This window comes from Hetaerina americana, unplaced genomic scaffold (assembly GCF_022747635.1).
Source record: "Hetaerina americana unplaced genomic scaffold, ioHetAmer1.1.p SCAF_25, whole genome shotgun sequence".
NCBI lineage: Eukaryota > Metazoa > Arthropoda > Insecta > Odonata > Calopterygidae > Hetaerina > Hetaerina americana.
Genome location: NW_027286819.1, coordinates 1,488,822 through 1,504,315, shown reverse-complemented (window position 1 = coordinate 1,504,315; position 15,494 = coordinate 1,488,822). Strand labels below are relative to the sequence as shown.

General features: G+C 45.2%; 1 protein-coding gene across 1 annotated transcript in view; it reads left to right on the top strand.

Annotated features, from left to right (window-relative positions):
* TrissinR (Trissin receptor) overlaps positions 1-14,927 on the top strand; it is an 87,304-nt gene extending 72,377 nt beyond the window's left edge. The window contains exons 3-6 of the mRNA XM_071586733.1: positions 2,730-2,889; positions 3,940-4,319; positions 6,251-6,522; positions 14,254-14,927. Coding sequence (XP_071442834.1) covers positions 2,730-2,889; positions 3,940-4,319; positions 6,251-6,522; positions 14,254-14,927 — 1,486 coding nt within the window. The remainder of the gene's footprint in view (positions 1-2,729; positions 2,890-3,939; positions 4,320-6,250; positions 6,523-14,253) is intronic.
* Positions 14,928-15,494: the final 567 nt, after the last annotated feature.

Sequence of the window (15,494 nt, the reverse complement as noted above, 5' to 3'; positions counted from 1 at the left end):
AACTGATCATCCCCTCAGTAAACATATGCCCTACTCTCTATCCTTTTGTTTATGATCCTAAGAACAACTTTAGCTGAGTGGGATACCAAACTTATCGTCATGTAGTCCGCATATGATGTAACCTTCACCTTTTTCGGAATAGGAACTAAAACTGATCTCACAAAGTCTTCTGGCCAGATTCCTTCCTCATAAATACTACGAATCAGCCCATATAGCTTCTTCCTCCCACATTTTCCTAACAATTTCAATAGTTCAGCGAGAATGTTATCCACCCCCACGGCCTTATTAGTTTCATCTCTCATAATGCCCTTTCTATCTCATCGTCTAGTATGCCTGGACCTAAGTTATCTTCCTCTACGTCATGCTCATTTTCTATGTCTAACTTGTTGGTCGAAGTTCTTTATTATACAATACTTCTGTATATTCCTTCCATCTCTGTTGGATCTTTCCTGTGTCAACTATTATCCTATCCGCCTTATTTCTAACTGTTAGCATTAATCTCCCTTTCTTACTTCCCGATTAAGATTTAACTTTGCTGTACAGCGCAACAATTTCATCCTTCCTTTGCAAACTTTCCATACCTTCGCACTGCGTCTTCCACCATGCTTCTTTTGCTTTATTTTTTGACCACCTTAATTTATTGTTTAATTCTTTGTACTTCATTTTACCCAACTCTATACATACATTCTTCCATTTTCTCCGCTCATCCATCTTTGTAATCATCTCATCCGTGATCCATGGTATCCTAGTCCTTTCAGCGTTAACGGCTCCAATAGTGTCTTTTGCGGCTTTCGATAACCCTTTCTTGATCCTTCCCCATTTTTCTTCGATAGTACTTAACTCTATACCATCCTCCATGATTTCCTCTACAGCCTGTTGGTACTCCTTCCATTTTAATCCATTTAATGCTTCTACGTTCCATTTTCTAACTCGCCGCCCCGGTCTTAATTTTTTGAAAGGGACGCTACATTTCATAACATCTAAATTGTGGTCAAAGTCCATATCCGCTCATGGGAAAGTGTGCGAATTTCATCAAACTGTTCCTAAACCTGTGCCTAACCAGAATATAATCCAGCTGATACCTTTCTAAGTTGCCTGGCACATTCCATGCATACCTGCGTCTTTTGTGGTGTCTAAACCAAGTGTTGCTGATGACTAACCCCTGTCTCCTGCAGTACTCAACTGCTTTCTCCCCGCGGTCATTCCTCGTGCCCAAACCGTAGTCCCCCACCTCATCACCATCGCTTCCCTCACCTACCGTCGCATTCCAATCCCCCATCACTATCGAATGTTTCCCTGCGGGAACACACGCGATTATGTCCTCTAATTGATCGTATATCCTATCGACCTCTTCTTCCTTATGGTTGCTCGGTGGCATGTATACCTGAATAATAACCATGCTCGTCTGTTCTGCTTTTATCTCTACTAGTAACAATCCATCCGTTACCTGCTCTATGTTGACTACACTTCTTCCTACCTCTTTATTTAATACTATGGCAACCCCTCGTTGGCTCTCGTCCCCGCCGCTGTTTATTATTCTATAATTATCACTCCATTAATCCCCACTGTCCTTCCATCTCACCTCGCATAGACCTAAAATACTATCTAGTATCTAGTATCTATTTTTCCTATTTCCATCTCTCGCTTAATATTCTCCAATTTCCCCGTCCTCATCATCGTCCTAACATTCCACGTTCCTATTCTAAGTAACTTGGTCTTCTTCTCCTGCGTCTTCTGTCCTGCTGCTGCTGGTTTTCCCTTGCAAGGGTTTCGTGGGATGACGACCGCGGAAGCCTTGCCTCCCCCGCTGCCGGGCACGACACACGGCCGATTGGGCCGAGCCCCGTAGTGGCCAGGACTCAAAATCTCTGTATAGTCCATCATTTAAATCTTGGGAATGATAATTGAGGTGGTTTCCCGTTGCCTTCCTCAATAGTGTTTTTAACGTGACACCATCACTTAGTGGCCGCCCCATTGGGGTCAGACGCCATTGCAGCCGCCTCGCTAAGGAACAGACGCTTTGTGGAATACCTTTCGTCTGGCTCCTAACCTTCGACCTATCTGGCATGGGTGACTCTACCAGGACCAATTATTATTACTCCCGCCAGCACAGCTCTAGGGGTCATCTGAACGCACAATCCCTTCCACCACGTCAAGGTTGTAGTCCGGGGAGGGGTGAGGTTGAAATAATATATCTAAATAAAATATTGATATAACTTAAAAATAGTTGTTAACTGGATTTATATTTCATGACATGCAGTAACAATAAAGCTCATTTCATAGTCTTTTAAAATGTTGTTTTGCGAAAGAAGGGAATTTTTTGAATAAAATAGGATATTTAAAAGGATAGAGAGAGCAGCTTGCCTTGGCGGGGACATCGAACAAATAGGTCGGCAGAAACACACCGCGGTGTATCTAATTTAAGAATTGTCATAAATAAAAGGAATTAATGAAATGGTATATTGTGCAGATTAAGAATTTGGATCCTCTGCCTTAAAAAAAATAAGGCGTTAAGAAAGGGACATCATTTCCATGTGAAAGCTTGAGAGAAATTTTCAAAAATTTCTGTAAATTGAATCAAGACGTTATCAAACTGATTAGTCTATGTATGGAGTCTTCGGCCATTACTGCTATTACTTCCTTCAGGTCCCAAAAGATAGGACCGTGGAACTGGATGAGGACAAAAGTACATTTCACAGGAAAGCCATAGCCTCTTCTTTCATTTCCAGTTGGGTGCTGGGTGACTTCTTCTGCAAGATGTACCAGTTCGTGCACAGCCTGAGCTACACCGCATCCATATTCATACTTGTCGTCATTTGCACGGAACGCTACTTCGCCATCATTCACCCCATCACGTGCAAGCAGATACTGACGCCCACTAGGTTACGGGTAAGTCCCTGAATTGGTGAGCTTAGTAATTAGCTCCCTGTTTTGTGGTTTCTCTCGATATCCTTTTTCCGCCAGTAGGGTTAATTTCCTAGGATTGCAATTTTTGGGTGCTTAGTTCTTTGGTATGGTCAGTCTAACAGCAACTAAATATAGGCACGTGCGTAAGAAAGCTGTCATTTTTTATCAATTTTATTCATGTTCAAATCACTGGCGGAAGGATGATTCAGTGTATTCACGTATTTATGTAAACAGCTATCCATTTTACAAATTGGAATTTTACATGTAAATATAATGAAGTACTTATTCCGATTAACATGGTTTTTATCGAGCAAGATGTGTTAGTAATAGTATCAAGGTGCCATAAAGTTCGGCACATTCATTTTCTTTGAGCAAGCGACGTAAATCCTGTTAAACTCGCTGTTAGTACCCATTGGTCTGTTATAAAAATACGACTAAATGTTTGTTTGGGTTATTATATGGTTCATCAATCAAAACGGATACATTTACTTTGCGGGAATATTAAATATTTTCTTTTTCTTTCCGATAGTGATTCTTCCGTGGCGTATGATTTCCTTCTCTTAGCCTTTTGACGTTAGGCATTTAAATAATAATTATTATTCTTTTTCAAGGTCCTGTTTAAAAGTACTATGTTTTCTTTTGTTATTCAGATTCGTTTATTTATGTTTTGTAATGCGCTACAAGCGAACCAAAATTTATGGAGAAAAGTAGAGACAGAGACGAAGAGCGGGATTGACAAACAGACGTGATTTTGGAAAAGTTGATAGCAAAAATAAAATGTAAAATTGATATCGTTTAACGAATTATTTTAAAGGACAATGCGAATATGGTAAACTCATATCAAATTGAATAAGAGGATATGTGGACGTGGTGTAGGCACCTGACAGATTTACGCAGTTATCACCTGGAAGAGCGTCCACCGTCCAATTCCCTGATCGATGAGCAGGAGGCGCTGCGGTCTCGAGCGGAGCGATGGTGAATCGTGCTCGCGAATTCATTTGGGCAGGTAATGTCTCGCTTTTCGACTTCCAGCTCACGATGGCGCTGGTGTGGGCGCTGAGTGCCGCCTACAGTGCGCCCCGCTTCCGCATCATGAAGACGATCACCAACTCGCTGCCAGGGGGCCGCACGGAGACCATCTGCGTCCCGGACCGCCAGAAGTACGACTCGGAGGCCTTCGACATCTGCAACTTCGTCCTGCTCTACGCCATCCCGCTGCTGCTCATGACCGTCCTGTACGCCCGCATCGCCCTGGGGCTGTGGGCCACCACCACGCGCATGCGCCGTCGCCGGAGGGTGCTGTACCGGCGGCGGCGGAGGCCGGCGGGCGAGGGCCCGGGGCAGACGCCCGGCGCCGAAGCCATGCGCATGCGCGCCATCGCTGGCGGGACGGACGATGACGAGGATGACGCGTGAGCCATCGGGGCAATACTCAATGGAATGCACGTTTCAGTGCACACACACACACACATGAAACGACAGATAAGATGTGTACACTGCGATGTCCCTATTTATCCTTAAAACACAACCTCCCAGCAAAGGCCAATCATCTCCCGGCCATACGCCCCCGTGTCGGACCCCAGGATTAGATGTGGGGCAATTGGGGTGGGGTGGGGCTGGGTACACGGTTGGGAAGGCAAGGCACCAGCAACTACCGATTCACTGGAATCAGTTCAGAGGACCAACATCCTATGCAAGGTTACTATCTTCCTGTATATAGGAGCCAGTATGAGAGAGCATTGAGTCTAATGCCTCAGCGAGTTACGTCTTCTAATGGCATATGAATTTTTCTACTTTGATGATGGCACTTTTTTTACATGTAAAATTGAAATTAATGCCGAAGGATGAACAATAACAAATAGTACTTCGGTACTTTTGGAAAAATTATATTTCTGCTGCTGTCAACGGTATGAATTTTAGTAATTCCTCGTAGCCGAACGCATGACGACAGCTGAGAGGGCTCACGACACAAACACTACGTGGAAGTCTAATATTCCTCAATATTGCAACCTACCTCGTATATCACAGAAAGGATGGGAAGGGCTTTAGCCAATGCCCGTCTTGATTATGTCCGGCAATGGCAATGTTTCTTCCAGCTGCTTGCATTCTGTGGCAGTCCCCCAGCGTCGATTTCTCCCAATGCAAACAAGGGTGCCACTCGAAATTCGTTTGATCTCACTGCCTCCTTTTGCCTCGCTGATCGCTGGGATCCTGAGCTCGTGATCGGATATTTCGGGTACATCCTGAGGACGTTAGTAAACTGAAGACCATCATTGAAAGAAGTAGACAAGGGAAGAGTTTTAGAGGAAGGACTAGAATGAGCTACGGGAAGTAGTCAATGGAATAATTTATCATTTCAGGCGTAACTTTATGGAACCGATTCATATCTGAAATGAAAATGCAGTAAATTTTGAATGCCACAGAAAATATATATCGATACGACCCGGTTTTCGACATTGAACGTCGAAATGTCTGAAGATGACGTTGAACGTCGAAACCTGAGTCGTATCGAAATAAATTTGCTGTGTAATCACAAAGTTCCTATTTTTCATTTCCGACAGTTAATGAAAGATGCTGGAGTAGGTAGCAGTACGGTGATGAAGAGGTTGGAAGGTAATAGGATAGTCTGAGGAGCCAGTCATCATCAAAAACTCCATCTTGATAAGCTATTGTTATCACGTTAAAGATCATATTTAACATCAAATGAATCTACACGTTCTTAAACCGTATTAGCCTCCACGGTGGAATGAGGCAGGGGGTGTTAGGGCGCCACGCTTGATCTAGTCCTTACGGCCGAATTTGATGTGTCCCTTGTGTAAATTTCGCATTATAATTTTGAACTGCCAGCGTTGCTGTTGAGGCATTTGATCTTGCTTTTTTGCAATCGCGAATACTGCCATAGTACATCTGGTTACACAAGCCTACAAATATATGCATACATTACTATTCATTCAAACGAAACAAAAACTTGTGCATTAACACCATTAAAATTATTTCACTCTTATCACAAACATCCAAATGTCAAATTTAATGTGACTCCAGGTGCGATTATTTCTCTCAGATAATCGAATCGAAAGCCCCAACTATAAGGTTCCTCTTCGGCAAGTAATCGAATAAAGTTCGAAAATGACAAACTAATGAGTCGCGTCCTAAAAAATCCACGATTCCAACAATCCAACTTTGTTGTTTGCCAAACATGCGACCTTAACAGTTTTTCATTGTCCGGTTTTATGAATATGGATTCTGAAGAAGGGTCCGGCCAGGTCCCATCGCCGAAGGCAAATTCACATGATGCTCCCGCTTCATTGTACCCCTGACGTGCCTTCCCCTTTCTTCCTTGCAGGGAAATAACCGCAACAGTGGTGGAGTACCAGGGGGACGCCTCTCCCCTTGGGGAAGCCAAGGGGTGCTCCGAGCCCCTGGACTACGCTGCCCCGAACGCCGATGCCCCGGGGCTGGGAGGCTGCAGGCGGAGGTCGCCCCTCGGCGGGGGTCGCTGCGGAGGGGTGTGGGGCAGAGGGGGCGGCGAGGTGGTCGGCGGGGCGGCCACCTCCTCCACCTGGGGCTCCGGCATGGCCAGGAAGCTGCGCTCCTTCAGGAGGAGGGAGGGCGAGTGTGAGTTAGAGCGGCCCCTCGGCTCACGCCGGCCCGGGGTGGACACGAGGCCCTTTGAAGGAATCCATTCCCTCCGTCCGTTCCTCCGTCTCGCCATTTTTTCACTGGCCATCGCATGACTCTCGCGTAAAAACCGACTCCGAGGTCATACCTAAGATCGTACTCACTCGTACGAGACACACAAATAGGGGCCGTTTGGTCACAGGAAACATACATGCTCATATGAAACGCATTTTATTGGCTGCACTTTTAGTTAACTACAAACCTACTTCACTTCTCTACATGATTGCCGTTCACTTCTAAGCATTTTTCGTACCACTGTACCAGCTTCTTTAACCCCTCTGCATAGAATCTCGCCGCCTGAGAGTTGAACCAATTGACAACGCCGTTCTTGAGTTCCTCTTCGGTTTCGAAACGGTGTCCAACAAGCCACTGTTTCAAGTGCAAGAAGAGGAAGTAGTCGCTAAGTGCCAGGTCAGGACTGTACGGTGAGTGGTCAAAGAGTTCCCAAAGAAAATCTTGAATTTTCTTATTGGTTTTGGCAGCAGTGTTTCGGTACCCACCTTGCACACAATTTGTGGTATCCAAGGTTTTCATTGACAATATTGTAGACACTAGTGCGTCCAAGTTGAGGAAATTGTTCAGCCAGGCCATTAATCGTCAATCGACGATCACATCGCAGTTTTTGTTCCACTTGCGAAACAATTTCATCGGTCCGAATACTGGGCCTGTCACTTCGTCATGGACATTTATTTGTCCATTTATAAAATCAAGGCACCATTGTCTAACCTTTCCATCACGCATAACTGTAACTGCCGAACAGTCTGATGCGACACTTTTATGTGTCGACTTCATCATCCGTTCCGGTGGGAACTCCCAGCACTACCGGTACTTATTACAATTGATGGGGAAGGGGACTAGTGAGATATGGGCACGTGTGCTTGCGTCGTTTGTGAGAAGAGAGCGCTTACAGACTAAACTTAGAACTATTTACAAGTTTTGCAGAATAGGGACAAACATATTTACAAGTGAGATACATTTCTACATCTACATCTACTTAATACCCCGCAAGCCCCGCAATTTTGGTTTCTTTTTATTATTTATTATTTATTTCCATATATATAAGCTTTTTATTATTATATTTATATTTTCTATATATATATATATATACATATATATATATATACATATATATATATATATATATATATATATATATATATATATATATATATATATATATATATATAATAATGATACATATTTGGGTACATTTACACTTATTGAGGAGGACACGATACTACATTGGTTATCATTTACAGACAAGATATGTGAAAAGTATCCAACTTATAACTAATGCATTTTGAGAATAAATCTTAACAGTGAATTTTTAATAGGTTTAAAATAAGGATAAAGAGAGATAGGAAAGACTCATAGGCGAGTCCTTATAGGTTAGAAAGGGTGTCAGGAAGTCTGGGCCAGTCGGTCAGTTGTCTTGTCGGAGGATGTTGAGAACGGGATTAAGTGGATGGTAAAGAGGATAGGTCGGAGCTGAAGTCGTGAATAACTGAGGGAGGGTCTTGAAAAGGAAGATGGAGGGATACCGCAATGTCTAGGATGTCGCATCTAGCTCTAGCTTGTGGAGGGACAATGGTAGGTTCCAGAGGAGAAAGGATGGGTATTGGCTTGAAGGAGATAAAGGACTGGAGAATGCGGCCGTTGCCGTTGGAGACTAGGCAACCCCAGTCCTGGTGTTTACAATTCCAGTCGCCGACGAACATGGCCCTGCTATGGAGTGAAAATAATTTGCTGAGGTCATCCCTGCTTAGGGTATGAGAAGTAGGGTGGTAGACAGAGTATAATTGTAAGTTTCCCTGCGGGGTATGAAGTGTAATAACCAAGGGCCTCTAGTTTTTGGAAAACGGGAGAAGGAAGAGGGTTGTGCCTCAACCCTTTCTTGAAAAGGGCGGCAACTCCTCCTCCAGGAGTGTTTCTGTCAAGTCTGTAAATGATGTATTTAGGAAAGTATAGGGAAATGTGAGGTTTAAGGAAGGTTTCTTGTAGGAGTATAATGTCGGTGGCGTTGTCGGTAGAGTATTTCAGTAGTTCTTCTTTTTCTTAATGATGCTGTTACAGTTCCAGGAGAGAATTGTGATGTGTTTCGATGTATTCACGTGAGGGCTCTTTGGTGTGTTCATGGTCAAGTCTGGAGGAGGAGAATTTGCTCCAAGATAAATAGCTTTTGGCTTTAACAGTGGAAAGAGAGGACATTCTTCCCCAGATGTCTCCAAAGAAGGTATTGAGGACTGATTTCTCAGTTGGTTCTTGGGGATGACTAACGTTGGGAAGAGGGTTAGAAGCAAGGGAAAGAAGGAAAAGAAAGGGGGTTGTGAAGTGCAGCGGAGTATGATGGTGTGAGCGGTTTTGGAGCTGGAGCAGGGGAGAAGGAAGCTGTCTTACTTAGGCGGATTATAAAATTTTGTTTTGCCTGCTTGTGGAGCGGACAACCTCTGTAGTTTGCCGTGTGCTCTCTCTGACAGAGGAAGCATTTAGCAGGGGTGTCAGGCAATTTTAAGCACTCGGAAGAGGCATGGGGAACGCCGCAGCGGACGCAGTTCGGGGGGAGAGTGCCGTGATTTTTGGTGTGACACAGGGCCTGACGCCTAAAACACTGCACTGGATGAAGAGATTTCCGGAAAAAATCTATTTTTATTGAAAGTTCTAACTAAACTTAGAAAGAGAGAGAAACGCTTGCGAGTCTATTGAGTTTTCTGCAATTATTTGACAGGTTCTGGTTGGGTGTTTGTAAACGGAGAGGAGTCTTGAGGCCCGTTCAGCGGCTGACGGTCTAGTGGACCAGATTCGGTGTACAGCTATAATAGGCAAACCCTTTGTTTTAGGCTCTGCTAGTATGTCCTCCTCAGAGATTGAGGGGAAGAGACCACGGAGGGAAAATTCTTTCCTGCGCTCATCCTGTAGCCGGTAAGTGACATACGGAATAGATTTTACTTTTAGAAGCGACGCCACCTTCTTGTAGCAATTAATCATGATATTCCACCATATCACGCCTGAAACGTCTCTTTTTACCTTCTTGTAGTCAGCCACCGAGGTGCATTTCACTACCGCAGATGAGGGCCCTGTTGACTGACATACCGGGGAAGATTTACGGGCTTTAGAGATGTCTGCGTGAAGCGCAGACCAATTAGAGGTATCCGCCACCTTAAACGGAGGAATTTTTACCCTTGATCTATGTGGAGCATTGGTAGTTGAGTTGGTGGGCGGAGAACTTGAAATTACCCTTTTGGTAAGGATGATGGAGTCAGAGTTAATAGGAGCCTGAGCGCTTCAGGGTTCTTCGAAGAGTGAAGTCAGGGGTTCAAACATATTTTTGGTGGTGGGAACAGAGGGTCAGAAGCAACTTTGTGCTTCTGGTTCTTTTGGAGGGGCCTTGTAAGTGAAAATCGTCAGCGGAGGCGGGAGAAGAAATGGGGTTATTTGAGGCTGTCGGCGGAGAGTAATTAAATTGGGGTTTTTATCAAGAAGGAGAGGAAGAGTGTTTTTTTCTCTTCCTCAGGTAAGGCGGTAATAAAATTAATTAGATCGAAGTTAGGTTGTGGCGTCGGATCCACTTTTTTTACGATCTAGCGGCCATTATGGTGCTGTAAACTGTCAATGGAATGTCGGAATCAGTGGATTTCGGCATTTCGCCTTTAAAAAACGTAATATTTAAAAGTACCTGGGATGGGGAATGGGGAACCCTAATAAGTGGACCCTTCCGCTTCCTCCAAACGTGCTAGGAGGTTCAAGCCCTCTGTTCGGGATAGACGGCCGAGAAGGCCTAGGGACGTTGTTGGGCTAGAGCGTCAATCAGGGGTGAGGAGGTGGTTCTCAGTTAGCCACCCCCCCTTTTGCCTCTTATGCCCAGGTTACAGTGAGCAGTTGATTTGATTGTCCCTGTAAATGGACGTAAGTAAAGTGGCTCCCAAAAGGGCCGGGTGAGAACGTTTCTCCAAAAGATGTGGCCCCAAAACGGGCCGATAACGGAAGAGAGTCCGAACGGTAAGTATCAGCAGGAAGTAGTCCTAGAGGTGCAAGGTCGGTAAGGCAGGACAATCAGCAAAAGCAGAAACCGTATCCGAAGAGTAGTCCAAGGGGTCCGGGTCAGAAAAGCAGAGATCAGCCGTGCAGGAATGATGAGTCCAAGGGAACAGCCACTCGCCAACCACCTAGCTCTTTCAGCAGTACTCCAGTCAGTCAGTCCAGTCAGTAGGCTCATAACTGTAGGTCCATAAATTAGGCATAACTCCCGATGAATTTCAGCAGCAGACAATCCTTTTGCATACAAGAATCGTATGACAGAACGAACTTCACAGCTGGCGGGATGAGCGATTGTCGCGGCATTGCTATTTGCATGCATGGACAAGCAAACGACTTCTGAAACAAAACTAATGCTGCTATAGCTTCTAAACGAATCAGTAGTTAGCGTTGTAAGAGCAAAAATTTGTTCTGGAGCACCAATATTTAATTAAAAGCAAATGGCCCTTATTTTATGAATATGCCTCGTACTTAATTTTACTGAAACATTCCCTCTACGCCCGCCAAAAACCGTAGAAAATAGAGGTGACCTTGAACTTCCACCTTTTACTGAGTTTCATAATTGGTGATGATATAACGAATGAGAATAATTTTTAATGTATCAAAAACACTTGGATTTTATTATGAGAAAGGTAGATTATTACAATTTCATAATAAAATAAACTAGAGAGCAGGTGTTTCACTTTAATCTATGCGAAATTCTTACAAATGGAAAATGAGGCACAGTAAACTCAATTAAAAGCCATTAGATCAGGTGCAGATTCCAATTTTATGGCTGTTTGACATGATTGCCACAATAACCGACGCATCGAAAACATCATATGGCAAAGTATCAACAATTGGGGTAGACAATGACACAACTGGAATAAGATAAGTACTGCTGAAAGAAGAAACAAAATTATACTTTGCAATACACTACAACTATGCCCATAGGCTGGAGACTTGTGGCGGAAGGGCTTGTGCGTTTTGATGACATCTGCAAGGTCTGTCCCAAAAGAAATAAGACTGAGTCGATTGCTTTATTTTTACCAGAACTTGCTCAAAATTCTGCGAACTGTCACTATTATACTTCCTTAGACATCGCTGCCAGCGGATTTTTCTGAACGGTGGCACCCGGAATGCTGACTAAGCTTCCTGCCTCGGCCTGTTTTAACGCTCTCACGGCCCGTGGTGATGTCCATCCAGCACTGATTTCTAGCGGGGGAAGAGAAAGTAAGTCTGGTGGTGCTACGTCACAGTTGTAGGGTGACTGATGTATGTTCGAGAAGCGTTTGGCAGATCCGCGACCGAGTTTCCTTGTGCTCATCGAAGAGCACTCGGCGGCACAACTTTGCACGCACTTTCCCCAGGCCCATGTTTTCGGTCACAAGTCGATACACATCACTTTTAGAGATGCCAATTTCATCGGAAACCATGCGAACACAATCTGCGATCTTGATCCTACCAATCCTTCACTTTTGCAACATTTCCGTTACTTTTTTCGGTCGAAGGGTGTTCTGAACTTTCGGCGTCTTCAACATCTTCTCTACCCTCCCGGAACACTTTGTGCCACTCAAAACCATAAGACTTACCCATAGCGTAATCACCATAAGATGCCTTGAGCATGTCATGAGTCTCTTTCCCCGTTTTGCTCAGTGCCACGCAAAATTCGATGGCGTACCGCTGTTCCAATAATCGGTTCATGATGGGGCGTAGCGAAGTCTCGTTATAGAGGTTTCACAAACTAACGATCCGCACTCCATAAAGGCCGGGAGCCAACTGCCATCGGCCTCCAACCTCTCTTGAGACTCCTTTTCCCCGAACCCAGCCAGAGAAACCGCCACCGTTCCCGAGAAAAAATGTCATTCTACATTTGGGACAGACCTTGTATAGCTGGGCTGGCGACAGCAATGATGATTGCTCTTGGTAGAACTATCCAAGCGAGCTTGCAGCCAGACAGCCAGGTGGTGAGTGCAGCAACTCTTATTCAGTGATTTGGCTGCAAAGGTGACTGACCCCGGTTAGATTGGAATGTAAGTGGTGGGGTCACCGTGTAGAAAGACAGTATTTTTTAAGGTACGATTTAACCCGTGAAAGACCCTTCCATCCACCTTTTCCAACATTTTCAAGTATCCCAGTGGGAATGTTATCTAAATCAACAGCCTTAAGTGATTTCAGCGTCTTCAATGTCCTTCCCCCAATTTAGAACTATGCCTAGATCTCAGCTATTTGAATCAGATAATATCCTTGTCATTTTCCAATAAGCTGTTCCCATAAGTTGGCTTGCGTCTTTGGATGTCCCGTTTTTAATGTTTCCTTTTTATCTCATCTTAGAAAATACGTGAGGTTAGAATAATTCCATATTACTATGGATTTGTAGTAAGGGCTATTTTTAGTTGTGCTGCGTGGATCATTGAAGCAGCAACGTTTGCTGCCTGTTTCCGTCAGAAGCATAAATTGACCGTCAGGCTGCGATTGAAAACTCCCATTAAAAACAAAATATAAACGAAAATTTGAACATATTGTTTGCTACCAAAAGCTTGAAGGATGGAGGCGGAATTATCCAGTGGGTTGAGCTTCCGTCTCTTCTGTTTGTGGTGCCCTGGAACTTGCATGACCCCACTGGGCATCATCGTAGGCGCGGTGCATCAGTAGGTGCACTCCCCTCTCCCTGTGCCAAAAAGTGGCACAGGGAGAGGGGAGTGCACCTTTCTCGGTTCACGTGAGTGCCCTTCTCGAGGGCCATGTAGGTGTGGGAGAAGGGCACTCATGCGACATTTATATAAATATGAATATATTTAGGACACCTTGGAAGTCTCCTTAATATATTCATATTCGGGACACTTGCTGGGTGAACTCTGCCTGCACTCACCTGTCAAGAACAGCCTTCGGATTTATTGCTGCGGGACTCTAAGAAACTCATATTTGGGATCACTGAAGATACGCAGCGTATTTCTAAAAAACCCTCGTGCCTGGTATCCCTCTGTGGCATGTCATCAGGCCACGCGAGCGGATAAGAAGGGAGAGAGCCATTGGGCAATGCACTCGCCAAAGCATCTTCTAATTGCTCCTGCTGTTACATTCAAATTGTCCCCTTAAATAGTCGCGCCTTTAAAAATAGTCATTAATGAATACATATTGTTTTAAAATTAATATCTCTTAATTTAACCCTGAAATTAAAGCTAGTGATTCATAATGTAATTAGTTTAAGAACCAATGGGAGATCTCGTTACTGATTCAGTTATTCAGGATGGTCATGCAGAGATATTGCAAGTTTTTCACTCGCGAAATTCTATTTTCAAAGATTTTAGCAATTTATTTTGGTTATTTGTACATACCCTGCAATGCATATGTGGGTCAATTATTTTTATTTGAATCGGCATAGCTTCATGAGCGGTCTTTGCAATTTGAAACACGTTCAGTTTTCCTACAGCAACAAAAGAGGTCACGGGACATGGAAGTGCCCTCTTTTGGCCTCACATACTATCCCTTTCGCATTATTCGGTTATCCAAGGTGACCACCACGCACACGAGGCCATGGATAATCTCGAACTCTTCAGCACTCCGATTCCACGAATGGCGTGCGTTTCCGTCGGGGGTCATCGCCCTGGCGGTCCATCCGCGCCTTCGCTGACCTCCCTCCTCTCCGTCTCACAGTGGTGATGGCCAACTGCGCGGCGGCAGATGGCGCGCCGCCGAGGGCCTCGAGGGCCGTGCTGAGGGCACGCCGCGGCGTGGTGCGCATGCTGGTGGTGGTGGTGGTGGCCTTCGCCGCCTGCAACCTCCCGCTGCACGCCCGCAAGATGTGGCAGTACTGGTCTCCGGCGTACCGCGGCGACTCCCGCCTCAGCTCCCTCCTCACCCCGCTCACCTTCCTCGTCTCTTACGCCAACTCCGGCATCAACCCGCTCCTCTACGCCTTCATGTCGCGCAACTTCCGCAAGGGCATGAGGGAGCTGCTGCGGTGCTCGTCTGGGTCGCGGCGCGCGGGGGCCGCATCCAGCGTGGCGGCGGGAAACCGGGGAGGCGGTGGTGGGGGCGGGGCGGCGGGAGGCAACGCTGGAGGCTGGAGTCGGAGAACGACGCAGCATCGCGGATGGGCCGCCGTTAACTTCGCGCGCCGGAACAGCAGCAAGAGGAGCTTCCGGAGGAACGGCAGCACCAGGTGGGTCAGGAAGGTCACTAGCGACACCCTTCCGCAGGGAAATGGTGCAGGAAGGTCATTGTTCTCCTGCCCCGTTCGTCTGCTGCTGATGAGATTGCTGTCTTCATCTTCGTGGGGCACTTCTTCAAATGGACATACAGCTTTCCTCCTCCTCGAAAACCTCTAATAAAGATTACATTGATTCGCACCCCATTCTCATCGCTCTAAGTTTTTGACAAATGCTCAGTAATAATTGCAAATCCTCTACCGACTGTCAAACTGCAGCTTAATTATCAGAAAACCTAACGGATTTTACGTATTCCCCGCCGACTTTCATTCCCATCTCCAGTTCTTCTCGTGCCTCTTAAATCGCTTCCTCCGAATATACATTGAAAGTCAAGGTTGATAAAAGAGGAGCCCTGTGTTACCTCTCCCCTTGACAATGCCCATACCCACTCTCCACCCCCCCCCCACCCACTCGCACCTGAGCATTCTGAGACATGTTCAGGATATGGTGAGGTTGCTAATCCTCAAATGGTCTCCTTTTTTCTGAACAAATATATATTCATATTCATTAATTAATTCTAGTCTGATGCTCAAATTAACTCAATGTAACGCTTTCCCGAAATCTACGAAACAAATTAATATATTCTTATTTTATTCTTTGTCTTTCGCCATTAAAGACCTCATTTCTTATACCTTTCCCTTTTTGGGGCCCACATTATCATGTTTAAAGTAATCATTTGCCCTTTTC